We start from the raw sequence: 14,504 nt of genomic DNA on the forward strand, positions 1-14,504 counted from the left end.
CTCAGGGATGTCTAATTTCTACTTTTGCATACGCAAAGCCTACATACAGCTGCGCAAAAGAAGTACTCGTACAAAGAAGTTGAATGAAATGTGCCGTCCTACCTCACCAGCAGCGACGAAGCCTTAGTCTGAAAGCTTGGCCAGTTTCTGGAGAACCGACAGAAGGCCTGTAGATGCGTCAATTCTCGTTGTGGGGGCCAGGGCGATAGTCAACTCACCAGTCGTGCCTTGGGTCAGAGTGGCCATGGCTTCCGTGTTCCTTGTGCCGACGCTGACCGTCGTCACGTCCCGAATCACGCCCGTCGTAGCAAGCTTGTTAGCCCAGCGGAAGATGACCTCGTCCTCGCGGTCGTCGCCCGCAACAACGAGGAAGTCGGCCGGAGAGCTCGCTCCCTTGTCGAGGTTGTCCTTGTGGAGCTTGTTGAAGATGTGCGTCGCGGCGCTACCCTTGCTCCAGTCAAGCGGCTCGATCAAGATGCTCTTGTCGATTGGCACGGCGTGCACATGGGCCGACTCGCAAACGTCGTTGATATGAGTCGCGCATTCTCCTGCCTGAGTGGCAGCGGCGTCGAAGTCGTCTGCTTTGTCGTAGTGAAAGAACAGCGAGCAGTGGCGCTCTTCGAGCCAGCTACCCTCCACTCGCTCCAGGTAGTATTGAAGGATTCCCTTGACGCTATCTTTCCATTCGTCAACCTTCGACGTGTCGGCGAATGCCGTCCAGCCTTCCTTGCCAAACTCGCGCACGAAGCATCCATTCTCGGCAATGATGCCCAGGCCAGGCACGCGGCTGAACAGACGTTCGAGTTCCTCAGGAGTACGGCCACTCATGACGTAGACAAGATTCTTGTCATCCATCAAGATCTCGTTGAGGGCATCAATGACCCGCTGTGGGCTGGTCATGATGATGCTTGTCGGAGAGCCGTAAGACGCAAGCGTGCCTTCGTAATCCAAGATGAAGATGCGGCGTTCAGATCTTTTGTATCTCTCGCACAGCTGGTGAACCGAAAGGCGTGGAATCGACATCGTGTCGCGCATGAAGTGTTCCTCATGAACTCTGGCAAGAGTCTTGGTCAAGGTAGTGCACCAGTACTCGCCAGTGTGGTGCATCACTACGTTGCGGAGTCTGGTGTATCTCCGTTCCTTCTCGTCCGGATCCATCTCCAACGCAGTCTTGATCGCTTCAGCACACTTCTGGTAGTCCCAAGGGTTGACAGAGAGCTCGTGGCCGTTGAAGATAGACGCGCTGCCGGTGAACTCGCTGAGGATCAGCGGTCCGCACTTCTTCTCGCTGGCTTTACCATCCTGGCAAGCGATGTACTCATGCGCTGTAAGATTCATGCCTTCGCGAAGACTTGTGATCATCAAGGCATCAGCAACGGACAACAAAGCCAAGTACTGGGAGAATGAAATGTCCTGTCTTAAGAACACAAGTGGCTGGTGCGCCAGAGTCGAGTGCGTCGACTCAATGCGAGTCACGATGTCCGAGACCGTCATGGCTAACTCGGAGTTCTCGGTCGTCGAAGTAGCGACTTGAATCATGACAACCTTGATAGAAACGTGTCAATAGCAACTGAACTTGCCCCCCGAGGCTGGGGTGGTGCCAACTCACCTTCTCGCGGTACTCAGGGTATTTGTTGAGGAAGAGCTCGAAAGCCAGCAACTTCTGTCGAACACCGCGGACAGCATCCAACTTGTCCCGGGCGACAATGAGCTGTTTACCTTTGTAGCGTTCCTGCATGACCTGAATCCACTCCTTGACGCTGGGGTCTTCGCGAGCAGCTTCCAAGCCCTTGGGGTCGATGCCAATGGGCAGCCAAGCCACATTGACGAAGCGATTCTCTAGCTGGACACCGTCGTTGGTAGCCTCTACCACAAGAATGCGACTGCAGGTCTGAAGGAAGTGGTGTGCGTACTCGCGCGACTGGAATGCGACGAGGTTCGCGCCGAGCATTCCTTCTAGAAGCTGTTTGCGCACAGCCAGGCATCGGAAGACCTCAGACGATGGGAAGGCCGTGTGCATGAAAAAGCCGATCTGTGCGTCGGGCAACTTCTTCCTGACCATGCCCGGGACAAGCAGAAGATGATAGTCGTGAATCCAAATGATGTCGCCACGCTTGTAGCTCTTCACAATCTTGTCCGCAAATGCTTGGTTGACATGCTCATAGTAGATCCACGAATGGTCCTCATAGGCCTTGCTCTTAGGGTGGTCGGGAATCTGGTAATGAAAGACGGGCCAGAGGATAGTCTTACAGTAGTGGGCGTAGTGGCCGTCAAAGTCATTATCGTCCACCCATACGGCAAGAGCGTCGTACTCCGACTCAAGCTTTTCATGGATCTCATCCTTCTTGCCGTCGTTGAGCGCGTCGGTAGGGAAGCCCACGGTGCCGACCCAGAAGACGTCCTCCATGGTGCCAGTAGTTATGGCGGCGCGAACAGCATTCGCTAGGCCACCGTTGCCCTGGACAGCCGGTTCCACAGTCCAGTCTGAAGACCAGCGCTGCCTGGAACCACTAGAGTTCCGGGAGATGCTGCTTATGCTCGCCCTCTTCGGCGAGCGGCGCGACTTGCGCTGAGCAAGACCCTCCTGTTGCTTCGAATATTTGAGGATGTCATCGGGAGGTGGAGCGGCAGCGCGCGAGCGCGGCTGGTTAAAGAAGAGGCCACTGCCCCACTCGGGAACGTGAGCGTCACTGCGAACGAGCGACCTTGGGTCGTGAGGCTTTGGAAAGTGCGTTTGGACACTCGGCTGCACTTGCGCGAAGAATTCCTCATGCCTTGCACTCGCGGATGGGGTGGCGGGCGGTGTAGGCTGGGCGAAGAGACTAGCCTTCTGCTCCTTTAAATCAGGATTGCTGTCCACGCGCGTGACGGCGCGAGGTGGCGGGCTTGGGCGCCGGCTGGCCGGCGACGGCAGCTCATGGAAATCGATGGTGTACGGCAAGAAGCTATAGGGTGACGTGAGTCAGTGAAAGCTGCGGAGGAGGGGCAGCTGCAAGTGAGCGCGGGGCGTGTACTCACAGTGACACCACAAATGTCGGCATGGCGGATACGGGCGGGCAGCTGCGGCCCGGGAAGTGGTTGGGATAGAAAAGTGGCGGACCAGGTGTTGGAGGTGCGACTTCAGACACAAAGGCAGCACGCTGCGAGGAAGCAGAGGGCCGAGCGGCGGGTGGGAGAGGAAGAAATGAGCAATTGGGAGGTTGAGGGAGAGGGGCGGTTGGCAGGGTGAGCGGGCAGGTCGAGAAGAAGGAATCCAAGCAAGCAAGAGCGCAGCGTCGTTGCTTCTCGCTTTCGTCACGGGTGGTCCGAGCGAGGCCTCTCTACCTAAAAACAACGTTTGGGGCGGCAGGGATGTGCGGCCCGGGGCCAGTGCTACTAGGTGTGCAGCGCCTGCAACGGCAGCCCGCAACCCAGCACGCTACGAAGTAGGAGCCAGCTGCTCAGCTCGCAAACGGTGCTCGTCCGCGGCCGATCAAGGTCTCGCCCGGATTAGCCCCAGCCTGAGCCCGACCGCTGCGCCCTGCTTTTGCCCGACGCAGCGCAGCATCAAGATGACGCAGTGCGTCGCACGCGGCAAGCGGGCGCGCTGAACCAGGTCGTCGATGAAATTCAGGCCGATGCAGGCCTCGATGCCAGCGCAACGCCTGCGATCGCCAGGCACGGAGGGTGCTGCGCGCCGGACATCAGCCTGCATGCCGGGCACCCGCATCTCGATGGGACTTTCCCATGCCGTGCTGCCGGCCGCTTGCCATTTCGCATGCTGCGCCTGCCCCGCAGATGCGATTCTCACCGACAGACGTCGCACGCCTTACTGTAGAACACTGCCTGAGACAGCGCGGCGCCCACGTGCGCCTGCCGTTCCGGTGCGTCGCTGGTTTCCGCGCGCTTCTGTCGCCCGCCACCACCTGCATTGTCGCACCACTCCCCTGCTGCCGACCTTTCGAGAAGCTTCGCGTCCGACCAGCCGCGATGCGCTGCCGGCTGCATTCCGGAATGCTGGCCACACATTCGTCCAGTGTGGACGTACATCGACGATGATGGAGCGCAGGGCATCCTCGCCTATTGGGTGTAGCGAACGATCTCCGCCGCTCTCCTCGAAGCAAGAACATCTGCGCATCGGTTCCAGCGACCGGAAAGCCAGCGCGCGTCAGAATACATTTGTCCGACTGGCCGGTGCCAACCGCAGAGGCTTGCTTGTCCAAAGACAGCCGAGACACTGCGCTTTTCACACCGCCACACGGCAGGTACCAACCGCCTCCTTCGTCACTTGTGCCAATCCGAAGTGAACAGTGAGCTGGGCACTGCTTCTTGTCTCTTCGACATAAAGTTCGGGGCGGTGCCTGTTCCAGCGTACCTGGTGCGCCAATCATTGAACGTTGCCCCTGGGAACGACGTTACAAGCACGTTGAAAGGGTTCACCAACACATGGGCCGTAGGTTCTTGGAAACTCCGGAATGGAATGTGTTTCGAGACAGTACGAGCTATTCCCGATTCATTCCAATCATGGATAGGAGCCAACAGATGAGGAGAATCGCCATCAGCGTCATCAGCGTCATCACCGTCGTCACCGTCGTCACCGTCGGATTATCTGCAGATGAGACATCATGAGTGCACCACGCGGGAGCGTAGCGGTCGTCCTACTATGTCCCTATCGTGGGCTCAATTCTGCAATGCCTTTTGGCACCCAGAAAGGAAATGCTGTGCCACGACTCATTCCGGTTCACCCAGGATTTTTCGTGGATAAAAGCGTCGTTTCTTTTTAAAAACAAACGAGTCGACCACCAAGTAGATAAGAGAGAGTGTCGTGGCTTGCTCGATGTCCACGTAATGTGTCCCTCTGGCTAGGATCATGCCCACCAGTAATTAGCCAACCAAACCCGCTTTGGCACACAAGATGCTGCGTCAGACGACGTTCAGGTTTCAAGTATTGTCGCGCAACAGTCTAGGTCACAAAAGGCGCCGGCTCCCCCAACTCAATCATCCGGACGTTCCGTCCAAGGCAGAAATGCACATAATCAGCAGCTGCAAGGCCGGACGACATCGCACGACGCGACATTGCTGGCCAACATGACACAGCCAGATCCTGTTTCTTCGACAAAGCCTTGCGCGCTGCCTCACCAACTTGTGATACTTGGCTGCGCCACGCTGACATATCAGCTAGAATTACTAGGGTTACTCAACTGACATCACACAGTACTTAAAACACACAGCCAACTGGAAATTCCAGTTGCTCCAGTTGGATTCACCGTGGACCTCTTCTACCACCATCAACTCAAACAGCGTATGATCTCGGCCTTCCATGTGCTCGTACCTGGTTTGTTGGTCGTACTGGCATATAAATAGCTTTGTGGCATCTAGACGGTCCTTGCTTGGGGGGCTCATCTGAACAATCTTACTCAAATGACCTCCCTTGGGGCGTGATCGAAGAATATTTATATGAAAATCGAGCACCAACGTCATCCATCGGTGGAAAGCAGCACAAATGGACAGCTTTGGCCTCATGCAGTCATCGGATGCGACAATCAAAAACTGCGCAGTTGCCGCTTCAATCCACCCCAGTGTCGACTGATCACAACAACAACCAGCATCTCTGCCAGCACTGCCTACACCTCGTGCTTCAGCTTGCCTCTGGATCGACTCGAGCTGCCAAGCCCCGATATCCCGAACTCGTACATCTCTTTCTAACAGCATCCCTCATTCTCCACGTCATCCGCCGCAATGCAAGACCGGCCCCAAGGCTGGCCGCAAGGTTTCCCGGAAGACATCCTCCCCAGTGACTTTCCCCCGTGCTATTAGCGAGCAGTTGCGTGGGCGCAATGGGAAACCTACCTCTCCATTCCAAAACCTACATACCAGTGTGCACGCACACCCGCGTCTCAACGTCGCTACTGGTGTCCACCTCTGCATTTCGTTAACTGCCCAACAACGCAATTTCTACGAAGTGGTCGCCAGAAGAACAACGCACATCGGAACCACACAGAAACATCACGCGAACAGGTGGATTGCAGAACGATCATCTCTGTTCGTATTGTACTACCTATTCCCCACATCATCCCGTCCGCGACCCCCCAGAACTATCAGATCGAAGGCACGTTGCATATACAGATACAGACATCATACACGTTCTTAGCAAGTAAATAACCCTTTCCAGTCCAATTATCGCAAGGTCCTGGCAAAGCTCTTTGCGCCTCCTTCCAAATGCAATCCGCGATTACTTCTGAACGCCGCCAGATGGGAAGAAATAGTCAACCGACTCCAAATACCCATCCCGCCATAGATACAATATATACTCTGAAATCCCACCCGCCTGACTAAAACAGTAACCGTGTGTCGTCTGCATGTTATTCGTCATTGTCGTTGTGTTTGCGTGCCTTCGCAATCGCCTGGGGAAGGCAACAAGTAGAATAACCAAATTGACAATGGGATGTAAACACCAAAAAGAACAGAAACCACGCCACTTTACTTGAGGGAGCGTCAATGAAGAAAACAGCTGTCGTCGGCCTGGTAAAGATTAAAAGGGCACTTGAGCATCCAGCTCAGACGGCCCTCTTCGCCAGCCTTGTCAACACGGCAAATCCCCGAGCTACGCCCCGTACTTTCGAGAAGCTCGGTTGTTCTCCTGCGGGTTTGCTGAGTAGCTAGCCCTCGCAGCCATCGGTATCGACGACTTCGGTGGTACAGCCGGCCTCTCTTCTACCCCTCCGTTCTCCTCCGTAACGCTTTCTACGCTCGTCTTTGCATCAGGTTGGTGCGTCTGTTTCTTGTTCATCGTGCTGTAGTAGCGTTGAATGCTGGAACGTTTTTTGGTGCGCGCAGGAGCAGGGGTAGCAGCGAAGGGGCTAGGAAGTTGCTTGACCGGGCTGGGGATCTCTTGGGGAACTGGAGACCACGCTGGGGAAATACTAGGAGACGCACGAGCCGACGAGTTGGGGGAAGAGGATTGCGAATAGGAGTGCATCGCCTGCTGGCTTTGGCTACGGGCATGGTGGTGGTAATTTCCAGCCGGTCGCTGGAGGTATTGTGTGCCGGTCCGATCCTGGTCTCGTGGCATGCTCCGGTGTTGAACGCTCATGCTGCGGCCGTGCATCGGCTGCGCCTGGCCATGGTCCTGAGTTTGTGCTTCACGCCGCTCTCGCCAGAAGTTAGATGTTTGTTCCCAACCGTGTGTCTGGATGCGCAGCGAAGATGGTAGCTCGCGTCTCTCATCCGCCTCGTCCGCCTTGAATCTATCAGCAACCGCGAAATCTTCCTCTAAAAGCACCACCATCTTTTCTTCTGTAGTGCACGGCCCAGCGTTACCAACGTTCGGGCCTGGCTTGTCTGTGTGCCTACGCTTTAGAGGCGCCTGATGATATTTGACCTCGAGACCTTCCTCTCCCTCAACCGGAATCTTCTCCTCGCGAATATCAAAAGTAGCCGCCCTTGTCAGACGTGGCTGAGATTGGGAGGAAGCCTTGGTCAGCAAGCCTCGGCGGTAAGGCCTGTACGCAGGTTTGTTGACGTGGTCTTGCGGTTCTACTGGGAGCGGCTTGTTGTCGAGTTCGGCTGTGCTGCTGTCGTTGCTGTCGCAGCCCGCCGACGAAGCTTTGGGGATCATGCTTTGCGGACGGGAAAAGTTCGGAATGGAGGGGACAGAGGAAGACAATTGGCTTTCCTGTTGCTGCTTCTGCTGTTGCTGGTGTTGTTGGTCGTGGTAACTGGCAGGGCGAGTACGGGGCTTGGTGTTCCCAGGAGTGATGTATTCCTTCTCCTCCTCCTCCTTCTCCCCACGCCACGTCTTCTGCTGGCGTTTCTGTTTCTGTTCAGCCCGGTACTTACTACGAATGCGCGCATATTCAGAGGCTGTTGCGTCGTCCATGTTCTGGCCGCTTTTGGAAGGTTTGACCAGAGCAGTACTAAGGTGGTGCGGTTGCACAGCCGAGGACCCAGAGACCTGCGGCTTGACTGGCAACGACGACAGCGCAATGTCGTAGGGTGAGCCGCCAAGCGAGTGGGTAACGGAGCCAAAATCCGAGACTGTAGCTACACCAACGGAATCACCTGACCCCTGTGTACCGTCTTTCGCAATTGAGTTTGGAATGTTTTTGGTTGCCTCCTCGCCTGCGTCTTCGAGGGGAGCGGGAGTATTCTTGGATTTGCGGCGGAAGCTGAAGACCTGCTTGAGCGGGGAGGGCGAGCGCACACGTTTGGACGAGCGTTTTTCTTTGCTGTTCTGCTTCGGCAACGAGGAAAGCGTATCACTCTCTTCCTCGGTTGGTGCCGGCGATGGGAAGCGAATGGAGATGGCGGATTGCTCGACCAAGCTGGTTTGCGAGACACAGGTGTGCTCCAAATGGTCCATTCCAGGAGAATCTTCTATTCGCTTTGAGTAGCCGGCAGCAAGTACCTGGGGGACATTCGGAATGCTACCCGTCTCAATAGGCTTAATGCTTTGCACAGTCGGGTGCGTGCCGGTCGACTTCCGCTTCTGCAACTTTTTCCGGGCCGCGTTCAACGCCGTCTTCTCAGAGGAATGCTGTTCCATCGCTGAATCATGGCGCTGGGGCATTTGTGGCTCCGGGCTTTGCTCTTTCGCGATGACCTCGCTGGGCATCTCAGGGGTTGGCGATGGGGATGGAGAAGTCAAATCTCTCAAAGACATCCGCTTCCATGACTTGGAACGTCTGAGGGACTTCCTCCAACTACTTCTCGTCTCCAACTCTGTCTCTGGTTTTGTTTCGATGTTCGGCTCAACTCCTGCATTCTGCTCGATGTCCTGCTCTTTTTGCTTTTGAGGGGAGGCAGCAAGCATCACGTTAATCGTGTAAAGGCTTCGCCCGTCTGCGGTGTCCGTAGATCCATCCGAACCTTGGCCGTTTTGCCGCCCATCGGGCGTAGACGGCACCGTTTCTGCGGCTCCATCGCTACAGACAGAGTGAGCCGTGGAAACGACAGCTTGCGACTGTGAAAGCTGCATCGCTTTAAGGCTGGTGCCCGATGAATACCCTGAGTCGGAGTGGAAAGCTTGAGCCGGTCGCTGCAGCCTGATCTGCGGAAGATTTTGGTCGAGGCTATGACCAGTGGCTGCTGCGCGAGATTGCTCGATTCGAGTCCTCTCATCAATCGGTATCGACTCGACAGCTACACATCCATCAAGGATCCGCAAAGCCTCTGCCCTGAATTTCTCGGTATCGTCCCGGTCATGATAGCCTTCGTCGGCACTGTGAGGGGGCCTCGGTGACGGGGTGGCGCGGCTGAAGGGGGTTCGTCCATACGGCGAAGCTTGCAGTTCCGCAATGTAGTCATCTGCAGAGAGCTTTGGCAATTTCGCTGCAGGATGAAGATCGTCATGCTCGTTGCCAACTTCTGGGGTTGACGGGCGCTGGAGCATCAATTCGCTAGGCACCCGCGACCTTCTCGCCTTTCTTGGGATCTCTGTGGCCTGGGCATCGAGCTCGGCATACCCAGATGAAGGACCAATTGTTTCAGACCGACGGAGTGGAGCGCGGAAACTGGCTGGATTTTGAGTATTGCCTTGGTGGCCACACTCGATACCAAAATACTCTTCCTGATGAAGCTCTGGCAGAGAGGTTCTGCGGTCGAGATGGCGTGAGATGATGCTCGGGGCGGGAGATGGCGCACCGTTGGTGATCATGAGGGTGCCTATTTTGTTGGTCAAGGTGGCGTAGTCCATGTCTCCGGGAGTTTGGGCGCGATGGTCCGAACGATCATCTTGCGAGACGTCCAAGGAAGCGATGCGGGTCAGCGGGGAAGGGCCGAGCTGCTCCAAGCTCCAGGGATGGGTTTCGTCCCGCGTGGGGAGAGCGGGGCGTGCAACGGGCTTCAGCTCCTTTACATCGGCGGGATTGCGAGTGGCGAGTCCTGGCACGGCCATTGACCTGCGGCGGACTAGTTTTGGAGGCGCCTGGTTACTCGTGTCCACGGCAGTCGGCTCATCTCTGGTGGGGAGGAGGGCCTTGTCTGCAATCGGAGGTGGGTTAGCACGTGGTGGAATGAGGCGTGCATGTTAACGCAGAGACATACGCAGGGCCACGAGCTGGTCGGGGGTTGCATTCTTTTTCAGCTCCTGCAGAATGGCAATGGCGGCGTCGAGGTCGACGGTGCGTTCGTCGTGCTCCGACGAGGCGGCAGCCGGCCTCATGGCGGAAGCGGCTTCGGGGGGATTGGGGGCGGGTCGGGAAAGGACGGTCAACCGGTCGATGTTGTTGGCGAGGTCAGTTAGAACAGCGTCGTCATTGTCACCCGGGGCGGCGGCTTGGGAGTCGGGGGCGTCCTCTTCGTGGGGACCGAAAAGTTGCAGGCGGATCTGCTGGCGAGCCTCCTGCTTGGTGCGGAAGGAGCCGGCGGAAGTCCACACAACGTCGTCGGCGTCGAAGTTTGGAGGCTTTGGGTGGTGGGGGGAGCCAGCTTGAGGACCGAGCTGGGGCGAAGGCGAGTGGTTATAGGTGCGGGGCTTGGTGAGGCGATGGGCCTCGCGCGGAGCAGCAGCGCGGTCGGTTGAGGTCGCGTTGCCCATGGCGATGGCTGGGCGGCGGCAGTCGCTTGCGCAAGCGTGGAGGCGGGCTGCGAACGGTGGCTGGTTGCTTCAACCTCCTCAAACTCACGGGTAGGTATATTAGGCGACGCCCCGGTGCATGACACGCCGACGGTCCCAGAGAACGGGTCGATCGGACGGGCACCACCAGCACCAGCACCAGCTGGAGACGCGGGGCGGGCGGCGGGTCAATGCTAGAAGCCGGTCGGGTCTGGAGCCATTGCGCCGCAGCTCGAGGACATCTGCGAGAGGGGTGGGCGGCGGAGGGAGAGACTGGCGGGGAGGGCGCCTTCTTCATCTCATCGAGCATTTCTTGGTTGCAGCGGCCCACCGCGCTTTAGCCCGCCTGCGGCCGGGACATCCCAGCGCTGCCGTCGCAACGTCGCCTGTTGTCGATCCAGCCCGCTTCACCCTTCATCTGCAGCCGACGCGCAAGGGAGCGAACTGGTTTTCATGTGCCACTCGACGGCCGCAGACGCCTGGCCGTTTCAAGCGCGGCCGCCTGCGCCCAGTCAAATGGCGAGTGTGGCTGTGGCTGTGGGCCGGAGTCGGTTCCTGTTTCTTTTGCCTAGCCACAGCTCGCGCTAGGTTGTTGGTGTGATGCCGGCATGATGCCTCTGGCCGCTGCCGGAATGCCCGAAACACGCTCGTCGACTGCGATCAGGCCATGGCCGTGGCATAGCATCGCCAGCCACACGCTCTCTCTTATCGCGCGCGCCCCTCTGCCGCCGTCGCCGTTCATGCCAGCCTTCCCCGCGTCCTTCTGCATTCGGAACCATGGTTCGTTTGATCTGCTCCATCAGGCGTTGCCGCGGCGCCCCAGCCTCCTGGGAGTCGCGGAAACCTGCCTGGGACGGGCCTGAAAACTTGGTTTAGCGCAGCCCTCTCTTCTGGACGGGGATTCGCTGCGCGGCGATCGGCCGAAGATCGGCACTGAAAAGGTGAGGCTGAGATCTGGAGAGCCACAGCCGTCTTGCCGGGAGGTCGCGGCTGGCGACTGCGTGTGGTGTGTGGCATCTTCTGCGCGAACGGAGAGACGGTCCGCTCGGCAATGACGACATTGTCGCGGTGGGCCTGACGCGCGCCTTTGCTCTACTAGGTACCGTGTCGTAAGGCCTCCCGGTTCCCGTTCCTCATGGCTCGGGGGAGCAAAGAAGAAAAGACGATGGAGCGTCCGAGCGTCCGTATGTTGTGAGATGACTTCCAGAACGTTTCGCGCGCCCTGAGACGGGAGCGGTCCGTTCGGCCGCGGGAAAATCCGGTGAAGGGAGCGGTCGGCCAGCTCTCTTGCAATTTCTCGTGCAAATTCTCCGAATTTGGGCTTGATCAGGCGTCGACGTGGCCAGAGTGGGTTTGAAAACTGCTGGCGACCTTTTCGCAACTGTTGGCTCAACCGCCTGATTGGCCTTCCTCACAACAGCCCTTGCAACGCACCGACGCCCACGACGCGGTTGCCCTACTACGTACGGTAGGGAAGCAGAGGACGCTCCGGGAGCCTGCGCAGGGTGCAGTATTGTATTGTACGTGCTGCTTGACATGCTCTTATGCTAGCTTCAACACGTCCCATCCCTTGGGCTAGTATATAATTCTGCTCGGTCGATTGGGCCACAAAGCTCGCCCCATTCCCCAGCAGTTCTCCAGCATTTGTGTTTGGAAACTCTCCCGAAAGCAGCAGAGAATCCGAGAAGAGCGTGCGTTCCGTGTCATTCCCGGAGGACATCACCATCCATTCAATCCTCGACACAAGCCCCTGAAGACGACATGGCCCAATCTCACCACATATCAATCCGTGCGTCTACTAAGTTTCATCTATCATGAGTTCTATCGCACTGCTAGCGTGTGTGTCTGTATCATCGTCTGTCAAATGCGTAGCAGAAGGTGTCCAGGGGTCTGATTCCAGCGCAACCACCAAGATTCAAGGCACGCACGCTCAAAGGCCACGACTGACCTCAGACCTCCCCTCCTATCGTTGAGGTTTTTGATTGCAGCAATGCCTTCGCTGTGGCTGTGATAATTGAGCACCCTCTCATAGGACTCGGTGTTTCAAACGTATTTTGGGCCATCTTGTGTTCTAGACCTGGGGTATGATCACCTGCGGAAGACAGGGAAGAGTAAACCATCAGATGTGGTTCAAGCCAAGTGTAAGCATGTGGAGATGATCAGTGAGCCTTGGGGATGGAAACTTTTACGCCGACAACTCTTCCCCGGACAGGAAGTCGGTGGATTGAGAGCGTGGAGAGAATGGGTGTACCTCATTGTCCGATTCTTGGGGCGTGACGACGCGATGTATGTGCGGTTGGCCAAGATGATCAGCACAGGCAGTGAGACTCTTTCGAAAGGTCTGCGAGTAATTAATGCTTATTGCCGACGGGAGTCAGGATGAAGCGACGCGAGCAGGTTTTCACTCAGCTTTGCATTCCCCACCTCTTTTCGATGTACGTATTTTGGATGGCTCTCAGCCGGCCTCCACGCAAACGTCTGCTTCCAACAAAACATGAAATCTTTCTCGCTCATTTGAAGTCGTGCGACGCAAATTGCGAACGGTGGTTGCCAGATCAACACTCACTAAAGACAACCGCATCACAGATTAGCAGATTATGGAAAACTAATTGTATTCCCCGTCGATCGTTTCAACAATTCGGACACCTTCCTTCAGGACGTGGAAAGCAGGTCGCAGCGACTAGGGAATTTTTACGCCATATAATGCTCTGTAGGATACGACGGTGGAATCTTATTTGCCTCTGTCCTGGCCTGAATATAGTGTCAGTCAGCCTCCTTTAATCATGCGTCTTCATTAGCTGCAAGTGCCACAGAGGGCTTGCTTCCAATATGTTTGCGTGCGTTGCCAAACGCGCATCTCGGCGGTTACAGAAAGCTCAAGGATAGGGAGGACCAGTCCTACCGTAATGCGCAGTGTTCCAGGCCTTGGCCATCGGCCCAGGCTGTTTTCCGTCAGTCGATCGTCACGAACAGGTGCAGATCCATCCACGCACCTCGCCATGCTTTTGGTCAGCATGTTTGTCTTTGAAATGTTCCGAGTTCACAGCTGTGTCTGTCAGCTCTGCGACCTGGTTCGCTTCGCGCCGTTGTCCGGTGGTTAGACCGCATACATGTGGATCCATCTCTCGGACTCTCGTTGTGATGGGGGTCGCCTCGCTTTGTCGCAGCGGCAGGCGTATGGGTAGGGGTCCCCCCGCCAGCAGACCATCTTTCACCGATATTCTGAACGCCGGGAGTCTCGAAGACGTTGTCCGAGTTACCACTGAACTTGGGCACCATGTAGAAGAGGCCAAGAGCACCGCCCACAACCCACACAGCCTTGTTTTTGAGCAGATTTGCCATTGCAGATGGATGGATGGAGGGGTGGGAGGGAGCAAGGATGAGGATAGCAGTAGGGCGCTGTTTGGGGCTCTGGTATGCTGTCAACTTTGTTGCGCCGCCAATCAACCGAAGAGCGGAGATGGCGGACTCACTTGCAAGGTCGGGGGAGAATGAAGATGGAGTTGACGAGGTGCGCTGCGGCATTGATATCACGTCCCGGAAGGGACGCTGCGTTCACGCGCTACCTTCCCAAGCACTCGTTCGAAACGTCATACAAACAAGTAGCGCAGTCACGCCGCAACGCCGCCAGCCCGAGAAACGGTGGCGGCGCGCACTGCGGACCTATCCAATTGGTCAATTGAGCGCATCAGCACGGCGTCCTAGCATCACGATGCGCGGATGATGATGCGCCATGCAAGCGCCAGGCGGCAAGGGATCCCTGCCGGCGCGCGCCGCGCGGAGAAACGGTACCGCCGTGCGTAGGGCTGGCCGGTCGTGGACATGGACATGTGTCGCAAATGACGATGTTCGCATCCTCGCCTTGACTGTCGTCTGCCTTGCTCCCATTTGCGCGCCATCGCGTTCTGCATGCGCTGCCGTACCCGCCCAAGTGTCCAAGCCGGTGCGGTGTAATCGGACGAGCCGAGCC

The 14,504-nt window shown here is 57.0% G+C and overlaps 2 protein-coding genes across 2 annotated transcripts; both read right to left on the minus strand.

Moving 5' to 3' along the window:
• Nucleotides 1–123: 123 nt before the first annotated feature.
• On the minus strand, nt 124–3,041 carry TPS3_2 (Trehalose-6-P synthase/phosphatase complex subunit; the record flags this gene model as incomplete). The annotated part of the gene is made up of 3 exons (XM_066780620.1): nt 124–1,545; nt 1,610–2,945; nt 3,019–3,041. 3 exons carry the CDS (start codon nt 3,039–3,041, stop codon nt 124–126), a joined length of 2,781 nt encoding a protein of 926 aa, XP_066628566.1.
• Nucleotides 3,042–6,583: 3,542 nt separating this feature from the next.
• On the minus strand, nt 6,584–10,516 carry SLS55_009219 (uncharacterized protein; the record flags this gene model as incomplete). Its single annotated transcript, XM_066780621.1, has 2 exons — nt 6,584–9,960; nt 10,024–10,516. The coding sequence occupies 2 exons, from the start codon at nt 10,514–10,516 to the stop codon at nt 6,584–6,586; spliced, it is 3,870 nt and encodes a 1,289-aa protein (XP_066628567.1).
• Nucleotides 10,517–14,504: the final 3,988 nt, after the last annotated feature.

This window comes from Diplodia seriata, assembly GCF_021436955.1.
Source record: "Diplodia seriata strain FDS-637 chromosome Unknown scaffold_10, whole genome shotgun sequence".
NCBI classification, from domain to species: domain Eukaryota; kingdom Fungi; phylum Ascomycota; class Dothideomycetes; order Botryosphaeriales; family Botryosphaeriaceae; genus Diplodia; species Diplodia seriata.